The 23,170-nt window shown below is 33.8% G+C and overlaps 1 protein-coding gene across 6 annotated transcripts in view; it reads right to left on the reverse strand.

Annotated features, from left to right (window-relative positions):
- sfl (N-deacetylase and N-sulfotransferase sfl) overlaps window positions 1–23,170 on the reverse strand; it is a 953,010-nt gene that overhangs the window by 73,751 nt on the left and 856,089 nt on the right. For all 6 annotated transcript variants that reach the window (XM_069818157.1, XM_069818158.1, XM_069818159.1 and 3 more), the window contains 5 exons: window positions 17,189–17,392; window positions 11,654–11,780; window positions 9,965–10,080; window positions 7,637–7,822; window positions 4,533–4,661 (listed from right to left, as the gene is read on the reverse strand). In XM_069818157.1, the coding sequence (XP_069674258.1) occupies window positions 4,533–4,661; window positions 7,637–7,822; window positions 9,965–10,080; window positions 11,654–11,780; window positions 17,189–17,392 (762 nt within the window). The remainder of the gene's footprint in view (window positions 1–4,532; window positions 4,662–7,636; window positions 7,823–9,964; window positions 10,081–11,653; window positions 11,781–17,188; window positions 17,393–23,170) is intronic.

Here is a 23,170-nt window from a genome sequence, read left to right on the forward strand (position 1 = left end):
TCATTGCACTGTCTCAGATGGCGTTATTTTAATTTTAAAACCTATTTATCTCATTAAATATCAGTCCTATCAAAATTTTGTAAAGAATAAAACTTATCGGAAATCATTTTTAAAGAAACTTTTGTTATGTAACATTTTTCACAAAAATCAATAATAAGCGAGATATTTCGACTTATTTAATTCAGGGCCCCTTATAATCCCCCTTTTAAATAAAGTATTTTGAATGCCATATAGCCTAAAATCTAAGTTACAACGAACTTAATTTATATTCCAATTTTCATATAAATCAGTTCAGCCATTATCGCGTGAAAAGGTAACAAACATACAGACAGACATACAAACAAAAATTTCAAAAATGCGATTTTCGGTTTCAGGGTGGTTAATTATATATGTTAGGACCAATTATTTTTGGAAAATCGAAAATTACCAGAAACATTTCGGCTACAGATTTATTATTAGTATAGATATGTGATTTCTCAGAAGATAGATTGAATATTTTAGAGCTATCAAAAAAATAATCTTGGCCAAAGAAGATTCAAGATTGAACTCTTTACAGAAATTAATACATTTTTTTTGTAATCGTGCCTCTAGCACCCACTAATAACACAATCATTTCAATTGTCTGTAACTTATACATATGTAAATAATAAGGAACAGTTGAACCATAAATTTGATTCTTCTCATTGTTGACATCTCCTGGTTGAGTTGTATTCAATTCAAAGTGGATAGTAGGATCTATTATATAGCCTGTTGTGTTGTTAAAGGCTAATATATCAACCCGCCAACAGCTTCCTGTTTCTGATAGGCTATGGATTTCTTCATAGGTGGTATATCCCTTGTTGCGAAGAGCTTGAGCAATTGCGGACCTGATTTTGTGATGCCTGGCATTGCGTAATGTCTCACCATGCGGGCAAGATCCAAGAACGTGGAGAGTATATACCATACAGTTATTGTGTATCATGTTTACCATTATGTTCTATAATATATATTATTTATTGATTCAATATGAAAAACTTATCAGATTACCAGGAAGCAATTGACATTCATACAGTCCTCTTTCTAGATTGAAAACTCAAAAAAGTTTCATAGCCATTGTTCAAGAATTAAAACAGAAAATCAATATCCCGAACTTAAAAGAAAACTTACAAATTAAACCAAACCCTTTAACTCTATTAAATATAGAATATAATCTAAATTTAACAGAAGAAATACTGAAATCAGAAGTAAACACTGAAATAATGAAACAATTGTCTTTAGAGACAATTAATATTAGATACCCTCCACAAAACTGGCTTCATTTATACATCAACGGATCCATGATCTCCAGAGAACAAGGTGCCAGTGCAGGTGTTACGTGCTGTCTCTTCTCACTTTATAGATCATTTGGATATGGAACAAAAAGTTTTGATGGTGAAATCATTGCAATAAGTGAATGTCTCAGGAATCTTCTATGCCACATCAATAAATATAGGAATGCAGTTATATTGTCAGACTCCAAAGCAGCTATTCTATCAATAGTCTCTAAACACACACCTTCATCTCAAACAGTAGAAATAACTAAAATGCTCTCTCAATTAATATCACTCAATAAAAGAATTGTATTCCAATGGATACCATCCCATTGTGGAATCCTGGGAAACGAGAATGCGGATGCTTTAGCAAAGAAGGGCAGCACTGCTACTTACAGACCTGTTACTAAATCTACGTATTACTCTGTGAAGAGATTTATTAAATCTACATACTTAGACTTCAACAAACAAAATTTGATAACACAATCCCAAGGGAAAAAATGGAACTCTCTGCATCAAAATCCACAGTTAATTCCCGATTTACCACGAAAATTGTCTGTAGCTGCATTTAGATTGGCAACAGGCCATGATTGTTTGGCTAAACACCTGCATAGAATTGGAATATATCAGTCCCCTAACTGCCCATTGTGCAACTCAAACCAAGAAATGGATTTGGAACACCTCAAAATCTGTGCTTCATTGGCTGGTCATGATAATATCTTTGAAAAATATTGGAGTGCAAGAGGTCAAATGACTTTATTGTCAAACACCTGGCATTAGAAAACAACAACATATATTATTTATACTAGTTCAATATTGTCATCGATCTAATTATATTTCCTGTCATATGTAGCACTAATATTTTGTAGAGCGCTAGTTTCGCAATGTTAGTGCGTTTATGTTGTTAAAAAGTAGCTGGACAGACCATTTCAATTTAATAGCAATCCCACTTACAGTTGTCATGTTCAATTATTATTATTATTATTATTATTATTATTATTATTATTATTATTATTATTATTATTATTATTGAACGGATTGCGTAAAAGATTTGGGAATATTCTTTGACAGTAAATTGTATTTTCATAGTCACGTTGATTACATTTACAATCACGCAATCAGAATGCTAGGAATAATACGGTCAATAACTTATTCTTTTTCCACACCCGATTCTCTTTTAATGCTATACTATACATTGGTGCGATCGAAACTCGAATATGCATCTGTAGTTTGGAACTCGATTACAACTACGGACTCGGCTAAATTAGAAAATATACCGTAAAGTGGGGTGACTTTGAACGCTGAGGTGACTTTGAACAGTAATTTAGTGCCTTTCTAAATTAAATGCTGTACCCAATTGCGAAAAAACTGAACTAATTTATTGACAAATTAAACAGTTTTTTCGCAATTGGGTACAGCATTTAATTTAGAAAGGCGCTAAGTTACTGTTCAAAGTCACCTCAGCGTTCAAAGTCACCCCACTTTACGGTACAAAGAAAATTTATATCCTTATGTTCATTCAGATTTTTGCCCATTAATTCCGGGTTTAGTTATGAGAGAAAATGTGAATATTTTAATTGTCAAAATCTATATGCTAGACGCCATGAGCTAGATTATCTGTTCTTTTGTAAAGTCCTCAAAGGTGATATATCCTGTGACTCTTTCTTAAACAATATTACCTTACGTATTCCAACAAAAGATATGAGAGCCCACAAACTTTTCTATATTAGAAATTCGAAATTTCTTTCACCAGTCTCCAGATGCATTAAAAATGCCAACATGCATGGCTGCGAATTCGATCCCTTCAATGTATAGACTTTGTTTGCTCTTGGCAACGATTTATCATTTGTGTATTATTTTAGGCATTATACTCAATTAACATTGTCTCATAGTATTCTTAGTTATCCATTCATCGTCATTATTGTAATTAATTGTAATTATATTTATGTGTAATAATTATTTTTGTTTTATGTTTTTTGTTATATTTGTGCTGAACTGTAATTGGCCACTGGCTGTTGTACAGCACATTAAATAAATAAATAAATAAATAAATAAAATAATAAAATAAAATTATTATTATTATTATTATTATTATTTAACGAACTAGGTTTTATCTTTCGTAGCGTCTTGACATAAGGACATAAGCATTTAAGGTTAGAGTATGAACCTTGAAACTCCAGGATATACTAACTGAAACTTTCCTAGCTTGTTTGGGAATGAAAATGCGCTGCCTGGTAATAACTTACACGACAAACTGTAAGTAGATTTACTGTGGACTTTCTGACACCTGTTCACCGCAGTTATCGTCTTGACTCACCCAAGACCTGCAGTGGAAGAGGCACGCAGAGGATTGTTCCCACCCAGTAGAAAGAGAAACTCTCAAAGTTTTGTATCAGTACATTACAGGTGTTCAATATGAGCTTCCCTGTAACATTGCACACATTCAACCTATAGTTGAGTTCCTGCCAGACATGTTGCATCATACCATGATCGACTGTTGCGATGGTTGCTGTAACATGCACTTACAGTTCAAGCATAATCTGTTATAATGATGCTATATAAACTCGATCTCTACAGAAAAAAAAAACAGTGTGTCAGATCTGGTGAACGTGGAGACCAACGCAGAAGCTCATCATCATTATAATAATCATCACTACCACAATCACAGAATCAGCATCTGTCTGATAGGCCTAGTCAATCACTGAGTTGACTTCTTACTTGCCTGTGAAAATGTGGGGTTGCGCTATCCTGTTGAAAGATGAAACGAGGATTGTCCTCTTCCACATGAGGCAAGAGTCATTGCTGTAACATCTCCAGATATTGATGTTATGTCTGTTAGTCTTACCTGAAGGGTAGAAGGTATCTTCGTCACTGAACACTAAAAATTCCGCAAAACCATTAGTTTTGATAAACCTGCATTTTAAAACTTCATGTTGCTATGAAAAATCCAAGGATCATTGAAATTACTCAAAATTCTGTTAGTGATGTTTTATATATAAGCTTACTGCAAATTCCAAATTATAGTGTTTTAATAAAATTGCATTTTTCACAGCAACATGCAGCTTTAAAATGAAGCTTTCTCAAAACTTTAAATTTTGAGTTTTTTCCCTTTTGAACTGGCCCGTCAATATGATTCTTTCACTAGTGCCTTGGTAAATTCATTCTTTCATCACCTGCTACAATTTTGAATCAATCAATATTTAGAGTGAATTTCAGGAATCGAAAAGCTGCAATCAGACTTACTGGATTGTAGACAATGGTCTGGAAAAGCTCTCCTCCCTGAATGGCTTCATCCAGCTTCTCACGTCCTCCTGGATATCGCTCAATCATGATGGTATGTGTGAACAGTCCACAAGTTTGTCTTGGTAGCACCTATAGGACAGAAATCTCGTCTCACAACTTGCAATAACCACGATGTTTGAATAAAATCAATATTAGCCGAATGGTTAGTGTCTCAGCTTTGCAGCCAAGAGACATGAACTCGAATCCTGGAATTTTTGTGGGTCATGCTGATACATGTTTTCTTGAGACACTTTGGTTTTCTATATTATCTATCATTCATTGTCTCTTTACTCTTCATTTATTCCATTTCATTTCATATAAGGTATTGTATTCCGTACATCTTATACTCTTCATTTATTTCATTTCATTTCATACAGGTATTGTATTCCATATATCTTACATCAGCATTGTAGCTTTGATATGTGGAACAGGTAAAAAGTTATACAAAATATATAATAGGCCTACATAATAAGTAGGCTAGAATAAATTTATTCAATTTTCAAGCATAAACAGTTAATCAGTTGAGTAGAAGGTATGAATATGGAGGAATATTGTTAATTCTGTTCTAAACTTTTTCTCTTGGTCCTTCAAAGCTCTAAGATAATTAGTCAGTGCATTGAAGACTGTAATACATAAACAGTGAATTCATTTTTTATAACAGCTTACACTAACAGAGTGTAAATGGAGATTTAATTTGTATCTTGTATTGAAATTCTGAATATTCTGATTAGTATCGATACTGGTACTAAATGTTTACCAGTATTGATTTTTAACATAAAAAATCATCAGGGAAAGAATATACTCAGAAGGATGGTTAAGATTTCTAAATTCTGGAAAATCCTTTGCAGGTGTCCTTTTATGGACATAAGTCACTCTTAGGGCTATATTTTGTAGAATAAAAATATGTTTAGCTTCAGACGAGTTAATCCAGAATATTATAATTGAAAGAAGAGATGACCATTACTGTACGATTTTCTCAAAGGTATATATGGTTGATGCTATTATAGACCTAGTTCAAGGACCAAATCTCTGTTCACTAAAATGAAGCCCAGCATAGCTTAGTCAGCTTCTCTAAATAAGTATGTACATATCTTGAAAGATATGAACTACAGTAGACACAAAATTTCAAGAAATGTAAGTATAGTGTAACTATGGTAAACCAATAGAGAACTGTATAGTCTAGCAGTGTTGTCACATTTAATCTGTGCTTCAGTGGCTGGTCATGATAATATCTTTGAAAAATATTGGAGTGCAAGTGGTCAAATGACTTCATTGTCAAATGCCTGGCATTAGAAAACAACAACAACAACATTTAATGGATAGCGGGGTGAAAAAAGGTCTAGTTAGAGTGATATTACTAGTAAATACAGGTATATATTTCACTTTCGTGGTCACTAACGACATGTCACACTGCCAAAAGAGTGCTCGACTATTACTGCAATAAACTTGAGACGGTATATGCTATTATGTTTCATGATAATGTTATATCGGTAAGAAATAAATGAGTTGTATACAATTCTTACTGTATCACTTATACAAATTTTTCATAAGTGAAGGTAGCAACAGAAAAGAAAAACATATATGATGCAAGAATAATTTATTTTTCTTTTGCAATTATGAAACAAATCTTATAATGAAAGTACGCTGTAGTGCTCTAAAAAAGTTAATCATTACAACATTTCTTAAGAGCCACCAGATTCAGTTGTATAGAATTTTGTAAATGGAAATCGCAAAAAAGTAACAATAATAGTAATGATAGTAATAGTAGTATCATAATAATAATGATGATAAAAACAGATAGTAATATATAATAATAATGTTCGTAATGATAATAATGACGATAATAACATAACAAGAACAATAGTAGCACAGTAGAATTCCTCATATCTGGCAACTGTGGGACAAAGCCAGTGCCAGATAACTGGTTTTGCCAGATAATTGGAAAATACGTTTATAGGTTATGTAAAGAACACTGTACTGCACAAAAACTTTTTTCCATGTTGAAATTTAGTAATTTTCATATAGATAATTAAAAATAAAGTTTTGAAATACGTACAATGTTTATTTTTAGTACTGAATACGGTAATGTACTTTCATCAGTTCCTAATTATTGTAATACAGTAATACATAATAGTGTAAAAAATAATAAAAGTTTTTGTAATCTTATGACAATTTTAAATAGCGGTCATGTGAATCATGCGACATGAAGAGCAGTGTAGCCAACGTCGCAACTGTAAAGACTATGAAGTAGCGCTCGATGATTTGAGCATGAAAACATTTTGCTTGGATTTCGCAGAATCCATTGTGCAACAGAAGTGCTTAGCGGTAATAGCCATGATACTATCCATCACTCGAATGAAATTTTTATGCGCTGTAGGAACAGAGAATTTCACACTTTCGTATTTAGACTCATCCAACACCCCTTCGAAATGGGCGAGCTCAAGTGTTAAATTGAAATTGTGCATTGTTTGCAAGGTCGAAGTAACAGGTTACCGATGCTACCCTCTACACCAGGGACATAACAGGTTTTTTTGTCTATGTTTTCACGCGTGAACAGTGTTAAGAATAAACACAATATGCGGCATGTGCAATCTACTAAAACCACTCGCATCTTCGTCAGACTCTTCTCTTTCACATGAATGACTTTCTTTTTTTGGCCTAGCCAAAAGTGCTGTTGTTTTGGTATCGCCAGTTATTTGGGCGCCTGATATGAGGGATTTTACTGTTGTAGTAATTAATAATAATAATAATAATAATAATAATAATAATAATAATAATAATAATAATATGAACAACAATAGTTAGAATAACACCAAAGCAGCAGCAACAATTAAATTCTCCACACATGCCACTTATGATGAAATTCTTTTACAGGAATTTCTTCTCGGTTGTAATGAACCAGTAACAGACTATTGTAAATTTGTCAAATTTTGCTCTTATTTGCAGACATAATGAGAATAAAATAATAATGAGATAAGCACTTTAATTAACTACGTCAGTAAATACTTTACAACACAGTCAAGCAAAGAGCTTTCTTGGTTGAATAATAACGACTATTTATTTACCATAATATTCCTGTGGATGAAGCCCCGTCTGAGCCGAGCTGGACGCAGATGTGGATATTCCTCTGTTGATGTGACTCGTACATTCCACACTCTCTTCCAAGCTTCGTACAGTAGTTCATGCACTGGATATACACCAGAGTGATGAGGGGCAATGGAGTAGCCTGAGTCTATAGGAATGCCATGCTCCTGGAATGAGAAAAAAAGTGATCATAAAAAACTTACGCAATTTAGATTTATTTGCGTATAAAACTTGGATGTTTCATGAGTTCAGAATTTAACTTTCATCACAAGTAACTCATTTTAATATTCTAGGCTATTTCAGTGTTCTTTAGTCATGATTAATGGATGAATCCGCCCAGACAACATTCCGAAGATGCAATTGATTATAAAAGAAAATGAGTTATGGTTGAAAGAGAAACTAGAAAGAGAGACAGGTAGTAATGGAAACTAGAAAGAGAGACATATAGCAATGGAATGATTTTGTTACCAGATTAGAGAAGGATTTAACTTTACTTCAAAAACTTACAAGATTTTAAAGTATATCATTATGAAAATAAAAGACAGACAAACATAAATGCTATGAAATCAGAAGCATAACTACATTATTTTTAAAATCTATGGAAGAGTAATTACATCAATTTCATAAAACGAATCTCCGAAAACAATTTTAAAGATTATGAAGGACAGTAATCCTTAAACATAAAAAAAAAATGGAAATGCTCCAGGGATAAATGGAACAAATATGAAACTATTTTTAACATAATGCTATGTTTTTTTAAATTCTATTTGGTATGTAGCAGAACTCCCTCAAGATAGGCTAAAAACAATAGTGATGTATGAAAAGGGAGAAAAAATAAGCTAAGATAAGTAGTTTACAGAGGAATTTGCTTGCTCAGAAGCAAACATTCTCATGGGGGCAGATAAAAAAGTTTTCTTTCCCCCCCCCCCCACCATGTTAATAATATCAAAACAAGTGATTATACCAATTTTGGCCACTCGAGTGCAATTATGAGGGCCGAAAAAAATAAGTCTCCCTGGAGCTGTTTACAAAAATAAAACAATTTCATGGAAACTTTTATTGGAACAGATACAGCAATTGTTGAGCTTTTTTTCAATATATTCCCCACCGGAATTGAAAAATTTGTCAGACCATGGGATCAACTTTTGTACCAGTATCTGTGTGTTGCAGAAGTTTTCTGCCTGGGATCAGAACAAGTGCGTGACAGCCGTCTGCACCTCTCTGTCGATCCCATATTATGACAAATGTCTCAATTCCGGTGACGAATATTTTGAAAAATAGCTCAAGAGTTGTTGTATCTGTTCCAATATATTTTTCCAATGAAATTGTGTTTTATTTCTGTAAACGGCCTCAGGGAAACTTATTATTTTTAATGGCCCTCGTAATTGCACTCGAGTAGCTAAAATTGGTATAAGCACTTGTTTCACATTATTAACATGGTGGAAAAAAAAGAATTAACTTTTTTATCTGCTCCCATAAGAATGTTTGCTTGTTAAGTCTGGTTATAAATTGAATGAAAGTACAACAAATAATAAATTTCCTTAAAAAAAGTAATAATATTGGGTACAAAAAACTCGGTAAAATCACATGTATGAACAAAACAGAACATATTAGAAAAATATGACTATAGATTACCTTCACTGAGACAGAAGATATACTTATTGAGACACTTACAATCCTAAGTACTTAAAGAATTTCTAAAATCTGCCTATTACGCTTTTTTTCATAGTACAATTCTATGACATTCATCTATGGAGACATAGTGTAGCATTGTATCGAAGATACTTATTTTACGAAAGAAGGCTACTGGAAATGGAATTATATCTTTCTCCAGTTATAACAATCATTGTATAAGCCTTTATTTATTACTGAAGGCATAATTACAGTTATTAACTTATACATGTTTCATTGCCTGTTTAAATCTAAAAAAAGCTCAAATCATTTTAATAGCAAGTCCAATATGTACACACAGTTATTCTACAAGAACTAATCATCTCTTGTTGTGCTTTAGTACCGGTATGCTAGATTATCCAAACGTAAGAACGATTCAAAATTTCTGCCATCAACCTGTTTAACATGTTTACTAGTGTAAACACTTTAAAAATTGCAAAATCCTTTTGATTCTGTTGAGAAATTTTATAATACTAAATATAACTTTTTAATTACTGTACTTGACAAACTCAGCATTCACTTGAATATTTGAGTAAAACTGTAAAAGAGAAAGAAAGAATGATTATGATTATTATGGTTAGGAATGTATAATTTAATAAGAAAATGTTATGATGTTAGTATAACAAATTAGAAATTACCTTAGCAAACTCTCTGTTAAGAGTCATATCCATCTCCAGCTGTGTAAGGTTGTCATATAGATGAGGCTGCTGATGATTCCACATGTGACTGAACCACATAAAGCTGCCAGCATTCTCTGCAACATATTACAACACTGTTAGAAAATTACCAGCACTCAAATGTTTTCATTCTTACCTTAAAGAACGGATTATAATTTTTCAGTCGAGATTTAATATGAAATTCAAAAACTGCTTAACTATGTAATGTAGTAAAATTAAGATATACAATATAGTGAAGACAATGACTTCTCAAGAACAGAAAAATAAATAATCACTGGAAATAAGTGGGAGCAAGTTAGATAGATTCTCAGCACTTCAGCCACAATAGATCCACCATGATTATCTCATGAACATGAAAAAGGGGAATTAATAAAACAATTCTAAAACTTTAGTCACTCCTTTTCGGTGGCATTCTTTGCTCTTGATTTATGATGCTAAACAACTGACATCAACTGAGATTTAGAGAATCACAATTTATGGGCAAGACCTAAGACAATCTTGTCATCTTTTTCCAAGTAACCTAAACTTGGGGTTTCCATTTCCACTATAGAGCTACATTTTGAACATGTGTTTTCTAATAATCTAAGACTCTCTTATAATATAAATCATGTCCACTTTATTCAGTCTATTACAATCTTCAAGTCTGTCCTTTGCAGGTCCAACATTTGATAAGTACCAGTAAGCTTAAAGTTTTTAGAAGATGTTTAAATCTTACTGTTACTTATGTTACAATTACAGAAATGGAACCTGTAAGTTGTAAGAAAATTAATATTAAAACCATTTTGAAACTCACTTTAACAAAAACATATAAATATTTATATTTATCAATGCCAAATCAATGTACAGTTCTGAACTTATTGCAACATTCACAATTCCTGGAAAGCAAGCCGAAATACTTCATAACATATTATTCCACCTACAAGTATTGACAAAGGAGATCAAATATGTCCACACTGTAAAATATTGCATGAGTGAGCTGCACTCTACATATTTCAACTTCAGTCACAGTTCAGATGTTACAGTTTTCAGTCTCTTTAGTGAATCATTAAAAGTAAAAAAAAAGAACTTCCAATTTATTCCAGCCATGCTTTAAAGATGCAAAAAGCTGGCAAACAACCTGGTTTTTATTTAGAGAGAACATTAATTATAAAATTGATTCTGAAATGATTCAAGGACCAGCCAAAGCCTTTTTTTTCTGGTGCCTCCCACACTTGTGTGAATATATGTGGAGACCTACCACATTCATGTAACATCTGAAGGCATCCGACACCTCCTCACAAAATGGAATATCTGCTGTGTGAATTCCTATGGAAATTACTGGGATAGAGTCAGATAGGATAGTAGCAGTGGTTAGATATAGGTTCCTTGTTAAAGAGACGTCCAGATAGGCCAGAATGAAGAGAGAATCATATTCTATTTAGAATGACAGTAAATCTAATAGAAATAAAAGAGGAATATATGTAGCATAGATTAAAATTGAACTTCATATTATACTGTTTCCATTAAATAACTTATGAGTCAAAATTAGCTACTACGTACATCTTGTAAGAGTATGAATGTGAAACTCCGAGAATCATTAAATAAGTCACCACAACCTGTGGCAAATGAAATCAAATAAAATAAAGTACAGAAATATACAAATGTACTAACCAAGCAGCATATCATCCCCCAAATTCTCCTCAGCAGTGCCATGATGGAAGTACTTTCCTGAGAATCCCAAATTGAACCGGAAACCTGGTACCAACTGTTGGATTCTTTGTTGTGTAGCTAATAGTGCCTGCAAAGAAAACATAATATTCAATCACTTATCTCTTTCACCGTATTTTAGCAATGCACATGGAAATCATCAGATTTTTTTTTTTACTAATGACGGGTACTTAACTATTGTTCGTCATTCACCCATATTAAGCCAGTTGTGTAGACCAATTTACCGACAGAGTCGTTGCCCAGGGTGCGCCAAAGGAGGCTACACTAATGATGAGATGATGGTGGAGATTTGTTGGAATGCCACAGGGGAACCAAAAGTCCTGGAGAAAAGCCGTGTATTACCTGGCTCGCAAGCTTGCATAACACAAGTTAAAAATCAGGGGTAAACCGGGGATCAAACTCGGGTTCACAGGATTACAAGTTGAGCACTGGAATCGTCAGATCTCAGAAAGGTTGCTGTGGCCTTTTAGGCTTGTACACGTATGTCTGAAATATTTGTAGGCTATACAGTCGAAAATCCTACATTGGATTTATTATGCTGTTCATGAGACACACACACACGCACGCACGCACGCACGCACGCACGCACGCACGCACGCACGCACGCTGTATGGTGGTCCTGGACCTTGAGTGTCTAGATATTACAGGAGCCATGAAAACACCAACAACTAGGGCTTTTGAGGCACTGTTGTGTTTGTCTTCTCTGGATCAGACAATCCAAAACACAGCCATGTTAGCTGCCTCTTGACATCAAAGTCTTGGCCAATGGATAGGGAGATAAGGACTCTTGGTCATGCATGTTTTGGAAAATGGCAATGGACAAATCCTGTTGAAATGAGATAGGACAGTCTGATCCCTACTCAATATGTTAATCTTGCTGTTTGCATTATTGGGAATGAGATTACCTTAAGCAGTTCCCATCCAGGAGTTTGATATGGTTTACAGATGTCTCGAGAACTAATAGTACTGGAGTAGGGATTTGTGATGTAAGACCAAGGATACCAATTTCTACCCATCTCAGTCAGTATAGTACGGTTTTCCAAGCTCAAGTGTTCGTTATATTAGCTTGTACTCAGGAAAACCTAAATAAGTCATGTAAGGGTATGATTATTTACATTTGTTCTAATAGCTGGGTTGCTCTGGGTGCGCTAAACATGTACAGATTAAATCCCAGGCTAGTCTGAGAGTGCAGAATTACCCTGGAAACCTTATCGAGAAATAACAACTCATAACCCATTTGGGTCTCAGGACACAGTAGGCTAAGAACAACCTGATGAGGAATTTACTGGAAACCTGGAGATCTACACCAGCTATGAGACAGGCCAAACTCTCTAGTGGGGAACCAAGACTTGACTTAACTAAACAACTCTTTGATCTGGAAAGGAGAAGCTTAAGATGGTTAACCAGACACCATCATCTGATTATGCATCTAAGTATACTGGTCTTACAGAGGACCCACCTTGTAGGAAATGTGGGATGAATATTGAGTCATCACTAGGGCTAGGATTCGTAGGTAAATAAATATTTTATTTACACTGTAATAGAAACTCGTAATTGTGTTTTTAGTTTCGGACAAGGTCACCTGAGCATATATTTTAAATTTTATTCCACATAAAAACATATTCTGAAATTATTTAATGTAAATACATATTTTCAAACATTCACATAAAACACATAAAAATTAAGTTTTTATCACATCATTTTCGACAAAAGCCTCATTTCAGATTAATCATCACCCGAATGTTCAGTGGAGTTGTTTAGACGTGACAGCTGGCAACTTTTCTATCTGTGGACCTGTGGAACTGCAATCTGCTCTCTCACCACAAGCGATAAAAAGTTGTATTGTAACTAACATACATAAACACTAATGTGTCATTTAAGAATGCCTTGTAAGTTGTCATAAAGCTAATTCAGGAAGCAATTATAATTTCATAAACATCAGCTTCCTCTGTTTTCGTTTCCAATCATAAACATGTATCTAGGGAGTGCATGTTGTTTCTCAATGGCCAGGGCACTCTTTTTCCTAGTACAAGACAGTGTTTTGCGATAATGTCAGTCATTTGTGATGGATAGCTTGAGGATGAATCTCATTGTTTACTGTAATTCTTCAGCAGTTGGCAAGACAGCATAACTTATACTGGTGAGTACTGCATATTGTTTATATTCACTTAAAATAATTGAAACATAATTGAATATTTTTCCTTTTTTTGTCACATATTTTCCAGATTTTTAGGTCTGAGTCCTAGTCATCACTTCACATTCTTTCTGCTGGATTGCCCACTTTTAAGCCTCTGGAAACACATACTGTCTCCCAAAGAAACTCAGAAAATCAAACCTAGCAGCACCATACAGTCTTCTGTGTTGATTACAATGGCCATTCATACCTAAGTGCTTCAGTAGTTGTCCAAGCCCTTAGTGAGGAAGAGGTAGAACAGAAAAAGGAGTCGTTAATTGAATTTTAATTTTATCTTCAAAATTATGTTGCTTTCTTGTATCCAACCTTCAAAACGACTTTAAAATATTCAACAAATTTGAACCCACCATCAGTTGATCTGGCTTGTCCTGATGATAGTTTCTGCTCAATATCCTTTCTATCTGCACTCTGTTCAATCAGAAATATAACACCCGTTTCAATCAAATTTTGTTATTTTCAGGTTATATTTCTGGTGGTTACTTCAATACTTCAATACTGAATTATGTTTTAGATTCTTACGTCATAAGGAAAGTGAGCCTACAATGCCGTGATCAAATATAGGAACAAAAAGTTTGTACCCAAACGAATGATTCCCATTACAGTGACTACAAGCAATAAAACTAACGTCCTATACAAACATTATTGAAGAGTGTCATTTTTATCAACAAATGTACCAGTAGCCATTATACTTACAATACTAGAAATATATTTATAGGCCTACATTATACTGTAAAAAAAAGGGAAATTAGTAAAATTTCGATGACAATAGAATTTAATGATATTAAATAGCAAATGATTGTAGTCAAAGACAATGATAATTAAAACTCCACTGTAATCCACTTGTACGAATGTGAAATGGTTTCATTTACACATATCTTCTGAATAGCAGTTCAACGAAATAAAAATTATAAACAATAAAATTCGTAAGATAATAATGGAACTAAATTGTATCAAAACGCGTATAATGTACAGTCACAAAGTGTGTGTATGTGTGCGTTTTTTTTTTTTTTTTCATGAGTTGCTGTATAACTGCATGCCCCATTACGAATGTAATACTACATGCATGAAGCCTATTCCAAATTTACAAATTTTTTAAGTTTTACTCCCTAGATCACTATTATTTGGTGTCACTTTTCTTGTTTATAGCTTGTAATATAGAATTTGATACTTTCACTGTCACTTTCAGCTTGATCTAATTTGTAATTTGTAGCATGTCAAAGTTTAACCTATTTACAAGTTTTGCAATTTCACTGTCACTTTCACTAACCTATTTACAAGTTTTGCAATTTCACTTTCACTTTCACTAACCTATTTACAAGTTTTGCAATTTCACTATCACTTTAAGCTTGATGTTTCACAGAATTGTGAAGTCTATACCGCGGACGAAGGTCGAAAATATTTGGAGGTAGTTGGAGGCCAGTGCTTTGCTCGTTGTTGGCCACTTGCCTCCTGCTTCATGGATTTTTCTTATCATTTCGTTCCTTTGTCTGGTCACTATGCTACAATCAAATATTACGTGATTGACTGTTTGTTCCTACTATCCACATGGGCATATGGGGGACTCTTATTATTCTAAATTTGTGGAGATATGCCCTCAGCTTCCCGTGTTCTGTTGTCATTGCTGTGAATTCCGGGGAAATGGGTACCTTTCGGCTCAACCTGCTCTTGACTGAGGGAAAAAGGCTTTGCTTATCCTTCCTTTCGTCGAATTGGACCATTGTTGCTGCCACATGTCGAGCCCCCTCTCCTTCTCTCGTGTCAGAATAACTTCTGTTGGTGTTTTGTTGTAGACGACTTCATTATCCTCTAACGCCGCTGTTTTCGCCAATCTGTCTGCTAGTTCGTTTCTCTCAACTATTCTGCTCCGTTTGGATTTATTACTCAGTAGGTCTAATGTTATCTTGCTATCAGTGTATATGGCGACAAGCTTCTCTTCGTCTGATTGGTCTTGAATTCCTTGGAGCGTTTCTAGTACCTTTAAGACTGCAATTTGTTCAGCCTGGTTGTTTGTACAGTTTTTGTGTAATTGTGTGTGTGTGTGTGTGTGTGTGTGTGTGTGTGTGTGTGTGTGTGGTGTGTGTGTGGTGTGTGTGTGTGTGTGTGTGTGTGCAATGGCAGGGTCTCTATCTTGTCATTATTCATCCCAACTCTACGGACATGATTCATAGATGTCGCTAGGAGACTATTCAGAGTGCACCATAGGCAATGGGGATACATTGCACTCCTAAAGAATGATGACGGAGAAATAGTGGGCTATTCAGAGAAAATCCCTGTTGCCTGCATCATGGGCTTGCCCAACATAGGCCTAAGTTATAAATTCATGGTGGAACGATCAAAATTTGAACCTGGACCCCTTGGCTTATCAGTCCAGCCCACTGAGCCACTGTGGCAATTACAATGAAAAAATATAATCACCTTTGTAACTTCATGAATATCGAGTAGTGAAGAGTAGGTTATATCTTATTTCCACAATGCTTTTTGTTGTTGTTGTTTTCTAATGCTAGGCGTTTGACAATAAAGTCATTTGACCTCTTGCACTCCAATATTTTTCAAAGATATTATCATGACCAGCCACTGAAGCACAGATTTTGAAGTGTTCCGAATCCATTTCTACAATGCTTTTTGTTGTTCTTTTCTTCTGTAATATAATTTTCAGTACCTATCATTTTGCTCCCAGAGTATTGAAAATTGTCAATTTTGTTAAATAAGTATTTATCCAATTGCAGCTTGCCAGAAAGAGTACTGATGTTGTTAATCTAATATGAAGGATTTTGATTACATCAATTTCTCCTTAGCCAGCCAATATAGTTTATTTATCTTCTTATCAGAAATACACTTTTCAACTCTGGACATTCCAGGAGATTTTCTCCATTTGCCAGTGAAACATACCGGTAACTTACATAAAATTGTCCTCTATAAATCTGAATCCCCCATGCACTCATGTCTTGTGGTTAGCCTAAAGTGAGCCACTGCTTCCTTTCTTGAATTTTGTTGTATGGCTTTATTGTGTTATGGCAAGATAAGTTACAACAACGTCCATGAGTGAGCCAAAATGCCAGAAGGAGTTCTATATTGAGTATTTTTTCTTATTTTGTTTCCTTGTAATTCAACTGGTGCCTTTGTCTAGCAAACAGAATTGAGTATGAGAGATTTTAAATTTTTTAAATTTCTGTTTCCATTTCTTCAAGAAAAACAGTATCAACAGCATATGTCAGAATGTTAAATTTTTATCACATTTTTCACTATTAAACTGAATAGGTTAGAAGAACATGTGTCATATTTACCATGACGTCATCTTTCTTGAGCCTTGTGCCCCTTTCTCCCACGAAAATGTCGTCTACGTCCACGAGGATGTACCTCTGGAGACTTACACTTAGCTGTCCGTGACTCAGATATGACAGAGAGTCTAAAAAGAGCAATTTGTGCAGCCAGAAGCGAAGACCTCCTCCAAAAAGGACTCGCTGGATGCCATCATATAAACCATGGTCCTGTAAACAAAGCAGTTGATATTACACCACATAAATAATAGAATTCAGGACCGTTTTTGCAAAACTTGCTAACTGAAAAAACTAAATTTTACAGGAGAGACAAAACACTATAGTAAGCAAGTTTTGCTGTAACTCTCACCTATAGCAGAAAGCAAGTTTTGAAAAAACGATCACACTTTGACACACTACAATGAAGAGAAATAACACAATTTTACTAAGACGCTTTGAACATCATGTAGAGGCCTACCTTATGTTAACGAATCCATCAAAAATCTCAATTTTGCAAATTTTGCAGTTAGCAAGTTTTGCAAAAACGGTCCTCAATTGTTAACACATGGCAATGAGATGAGAATAATGCTAGGATCTCTTGCAAAGCATATCAGTACCAGTATCAGTACCAATGTGAAACTTATGTAGGGACTTTACATATGTAGGTTGTAATGTAAAATTAGGTTCGCTTATTAATTAGGTTATTTTATGTATTATTATTATTAATTGTAATTATTTTGTATAATTGTATTGTGTATTCTAATTGTATTGTGTATTGTATAATTGTATTGTGTACTGTAATTTTATTGTATATTGTTTATATTGTGTGTACCACTGCCACAGGCTGCTTACACACTTGCAGTGTAAATAAATACATACATACAAAGCATATTTCCATCAATGGTTTGTAGAACGAAAATCTAGGCTGCAGATTGTAGAGGAAAGAGAAGGTTATTTATGCAAGTATGAAAGTTTAGATTGCAGTTGATAATGTTTTTGACCACTAAAACAATCAAAATAAAGTTGTTTAAATTAACTAGGGCAAACAAAGTCCATGATTAGAATGTAGTGCACTTACAACCCAGAGGCAGATGGACCTTTGTTAAAGAAAGAAATTCTCATAAATTCTTCTATACGATCCATTTCAAGAAACATATGACGATTTTCTTAATGACTTTTGTACTACTACATAAAATGAATTAATAAACGAAGCAATGAAATTTATATCAAATTAAAAAGTTCTCACAAGAGAAATGATATGGTGTATGGAATCATATCTACTTTTCGTTGAGATTTTAGACTAAGTTTCACCACTTCTGCCGAGGTGACTACAGTAGTAGAAAACATCCCTCATTTTTAAAGGATTACAGTCATGTGTTTGGTATGAAAACTTGTTCCTCGCTGCAAGTTATTTAAAAGACTAGGAGAATTATTCTCCTAATGATAAGAAAAGGGTACCATACCTTTTGTAATAACGAAGTACACTTTGCGGCAAAAAGAATGGTCTTGGTCATTAGAAATGCAAAGTTCTACCATTCCACGCACTTCACACGTAAACGAACTACACTTGAAGGCATTGCTGTGATGTTTGTTTATTGAAAATAATCCGTCTATAATGTAGTCAGCCTTACGAGGTGTGTGTGTGTGTGTGTGTGTGTGGCGTTGGGATAATAATTATTACGTCTGCTTTCTAATAACAACAACAACAACAACAACAACAATTATTATTATTATTATTATTATTATTATTATTATTATTATTATTATTATTATTATTATTAACTCTTCAGAGGTCCTGATGTCCATTCGATTTCATAACATATTTCATAATCTTAAGCAAAAATACTGCAGATTTAAATGGTTTAATTCCTGATCATCTGCGAAGAGGATTGTATCTATTTTGGTCCGTCTGTTTATAGGAACATAGCCTCTGTTTGAGTTTTGGAAACGCCATTTACGTGTCATAGAGTCCATAAAATATAATAGTGTTAATTCTTGTAAATTAATCATTGTAATCTTTGTTCTTCATTTTGTTGTTATTATCTCAATTATTTAATTTGTATCACAGTTGTTCATTTTATTGTATTAATTGTATCACTGTGCTGGACTTTTATTGGCCAATGGCTGTTGTCCAGCACATAAATATCAATAAATAAAATAAAATAAAATAAAATAAAATTATTATCATTATTATTATTATTATTATTATTATTATTATTATTATTATTATTATTATTATTATTATTATTAACTTTTGATAATTGGTGTGCAAATCCAGAAAATAATATTGATCTTTGAAAGGTGCACACATCCAGCACACTTTCGACCTATGACAGGGTCTGCACAGTAGGAGACACTGTTGGATTCCAGGACCCACTGCTGAACTTCAATGCAAATCACACATTCTTGAACTCTGATGAACTTTGACAGGATGCATACATCCAGGACACACTTTTAATCTTGGACAGATTATATAGGCTACATTCAGGACCCATTGTTGATCTTTTGATAGAATACGCATAATATCCAAGATAATTCGAGCTTTGTGTGTATTCACTTCCACGATATACTGTTAAATTTTTGTCAGGATACGCACATCCAGGATATAATTAGACAGAGTGTACCGAACTTAGATAACTACAATAAACAACATGTGTTATTTTGTTCGGACCAAATTATAAAAGTAGACTATTACTTTACCGTCATCATATGAAAGAGTGAGAATGAGATAGTCCGAAGTCACATTTTTAACAAAAATAGTTTTTTTGTGCGAATTCATTTCTTACACAGACAGAGAAACTACTAGTAAAATATTATAAAATTTACTGAACATATAACATAAGTACGAGTATACACTAAAGAAATTATGATACCGCACCTAATAGTATTGGACTCTAAATGTTTAATATGATTTTGTTATAAATTTTGTCTGTGGCTTAGGATTATATTCTCACTCATTCATATGTATATGGACGTAATGAAAATATGTCCAGTTTTGACCCATTTGCAGTCCTTCAGTATGTGAAACTCATCCATTTACACCCTGTCTATTAACAAAACTATATTGTTACTGTGTTATACTCATTCTTGAGGATTTGTTCCAATCGACCTTAGAACAATTGAAAGTGAAACATCAGCTATCATTTACGTTCACGTATAGTGACTGGACTAAATGACTGACTGACAGAGACTAGTACACGCACACATATGGACATCTTTCTTTCTCTGTGCTATGCAAGAAAAGAAAAGCAGAAGAGAAGTTCTCTTATGTTGCCATCAGCAGACTTCTGGGATATGCAAACAGGGCCTCTCAAATGCAATACATATTTCACTGCATATTGCTAAAGATGGAGATCAATATCCTCCCATGTATTCTCTCACGAGAGGTACTGTCTATTCCATTTGAATATCAAAGGACCATACTGCACTTTGAATGATATAGAACAGGAAGCTTTTTGCATATCCTTACATGTCACATGAGGGCGGAACCAAGAACGTGCATAGTGCTATTTTAACATAGCATTGCCTTCAAGAACAATATATCCTGTATACCAGAACGTTCACTGCAGCACTTTTATCAGTTAACGGTACTGTTTTCATTAACTTTTTGTATTTTTTTCCCCTCACTGTAATCATCTTACATTTTATTATGTAAGGCTGATATTTTAATTAGCCTATTGAATTAATTAATTACTATCAGCTGTTGTGGCACTGATTTGTTACGCATAAAATACATTTTTCAATTTTTACATAGAAATAAATGACCAGCCTCATGGGCTAGTGGTCAGAGCTACTACCTGAAAGCCAGATTTGCATAATATATTCGTTACTGGAGGTATGTTAACAGGAAACCACAATTTAAGTCACACAAAGTTGGGTTCTGGCGTCTTGTCAGCCCATTTGAGTTGTGTGAATATAAAGGAAAAATTGTGACGGTGTCGTGTATAGTTCCTGGGGTAGCTCAGTCAGTAGAGCATTTGTACGCTAAGCGAAGGGTCCCGGAATTGATACCCGGCCCTGGAAATTTTTTTTTTTTTTTAAGTTATTCAAACCTGCTTTATAGGGAGCTACTACCTGAAAGCCAGATTTGCATATTACTGACTACAGTTCATGAGGTCTCAGGTTCATTTCCCGGTTATAACACAGCAATTTTCCGCAAAGGGAAATGTTCCTGTGTTCGACCATGGTCTGGAAATTAGATTAGGCTTAGGTTTAAGACCTCTCCTGGCACTTCATAATAATCTTAACATAATATCATCGAGGCAGTGTAACACCGCCTTCCAGGTGCCCAAACCTCAGAAGTGAGTTACAAATAAGTCATTGCCAGGAGAGACCAGAGATGTCAAATGACAACCTGGTGGCATTGGATTAAAAAAAAAAACATTGAAATAAAATACACATTGTTGAATGATCAACAAGAACAAGAACGATAATAATAATAATAATAATAATAATAATAATAATAATAATAATACATTACAGCAAATACAATTTCAAAAAGGACGCAGTCAATGTAGATTATGTCAAGAATAATAATATTAAGAAGCAATAGACCATGTCATGTCGGGTTGATAGCTTGGATTATCACAACATAAAAATGTCTTACTAAACATAAAAAATGTTATGCAAGCTAATACATTCTGAAATACCAGTATACTTGCATACATGCAAGGAAATGGGACAAAGGTATTATTTGCATGATACAAAAGCTGTCATAACAAAAAATTATAGCCTATAACTATAGTATATTGTGGTACTTTCTTATAGAAACCGACAGGAAAATGTAAGCAAATAAACCATTATACTGGTATCATAATACGTGACTGTAAAGCTACAATTTGCCAAATTAATGATGTAGTTATTCCTACTGATAATGAAAATACAACAAATACATATGAAGAGTTTGCGGGAAAAACGATGATTGTCACAGTTTTCTTAAGGTTGATGTCATTATCTAATTCAATGGATCACTGCGAAATTTAATGTTGTTCTTATGAAAAACGGTAAAAAGGAGAATTATCACTACGAATACAGTAATCCTTTCCTTTATTTTCTATAGAAACAGCATTACATCTTGCAGTTATAGAGTCAATTAGATCATTATGTAATCCTTAATAGAAATGTGACATTCATCGTTTTTCCCGCAAGCTCTTCATATGGAATATACAGGATCACTGGGGCTCTAACAAATGTCACAAAAAGTTCACAGAATATCTTTGTATCATTCCTACAGCAACAAAGTCAAATAAACTGTACGAGTAGAAAACAATAATTTTAGGCACTGTTCACATAATTAAAAGACATTTGTAACTTCCTAATTGTAAACCCTAAGAATGTGGCTCATTGTAGGGCACTCTTATTTCTTTGTTTACAGTCCAGAGAAAATTGTTAACAATAATAATAATAGATCGTGAAAAGTCGCAATGCTGGGTCATAGTGCCTCCCTCGCGAAATTCCATTCCATTTCAACAGTAATAATAACAATAATCCACACAGTTTGAATATAACTGTCCACTTCAATTCTTCCATAGGTAGGTACTACTGTTTCTGACGTCTTTCATCTCAAACTTCTCTCCTCTGGCAGGTTGTAATCGTACCAGTAGTTTTTTTTACTGGGTCCAGTAATTGTCATGCGTTCAATATAATATTTTTACTTTCTTTTATAATGCTGGGATATTCAATTCTTTCCTTATATTCTAGTTATTTTTTTCTGTCCTTCAATTCAAGCAAAATAAGTACATTTCATAGATATCTTATCTTGTGAATTAATAATACAGGTACTAAGATCTAGGATATTCAACAGCATTTTCATAATATTCATGAGAGACACTAAGAATTCTGCTATGGAATAAAAGTCAAAGTAAAGTATATGGATTATATCTCATTGGACTGAAAAAACTGATGTGCCATTATTATTTTCTTCTTAGCTTTCATTCTTTATTTGTTTGTTTGTTTACTTGTTTGTTACCTACCTCTCTTATTCTGTTAACTTTCATTGACTGTTTGTTC

The sequence above is a fragment of the Periplaneta americana genome, chromosome 2 (assembly GCF_040183065.1).
Source record: "Periplaneta americana isolate PAMFEO1 chromosome 2, P.americana_PAMFEO1_priV1, whole genome shotgun sequence".
NCBI classification, from domain to species: Eukaryota; Metazoa; Arthropoda; class Insecta; order Blattodea; family Blattidae; genus Periplaneta; species Periplaneta americana.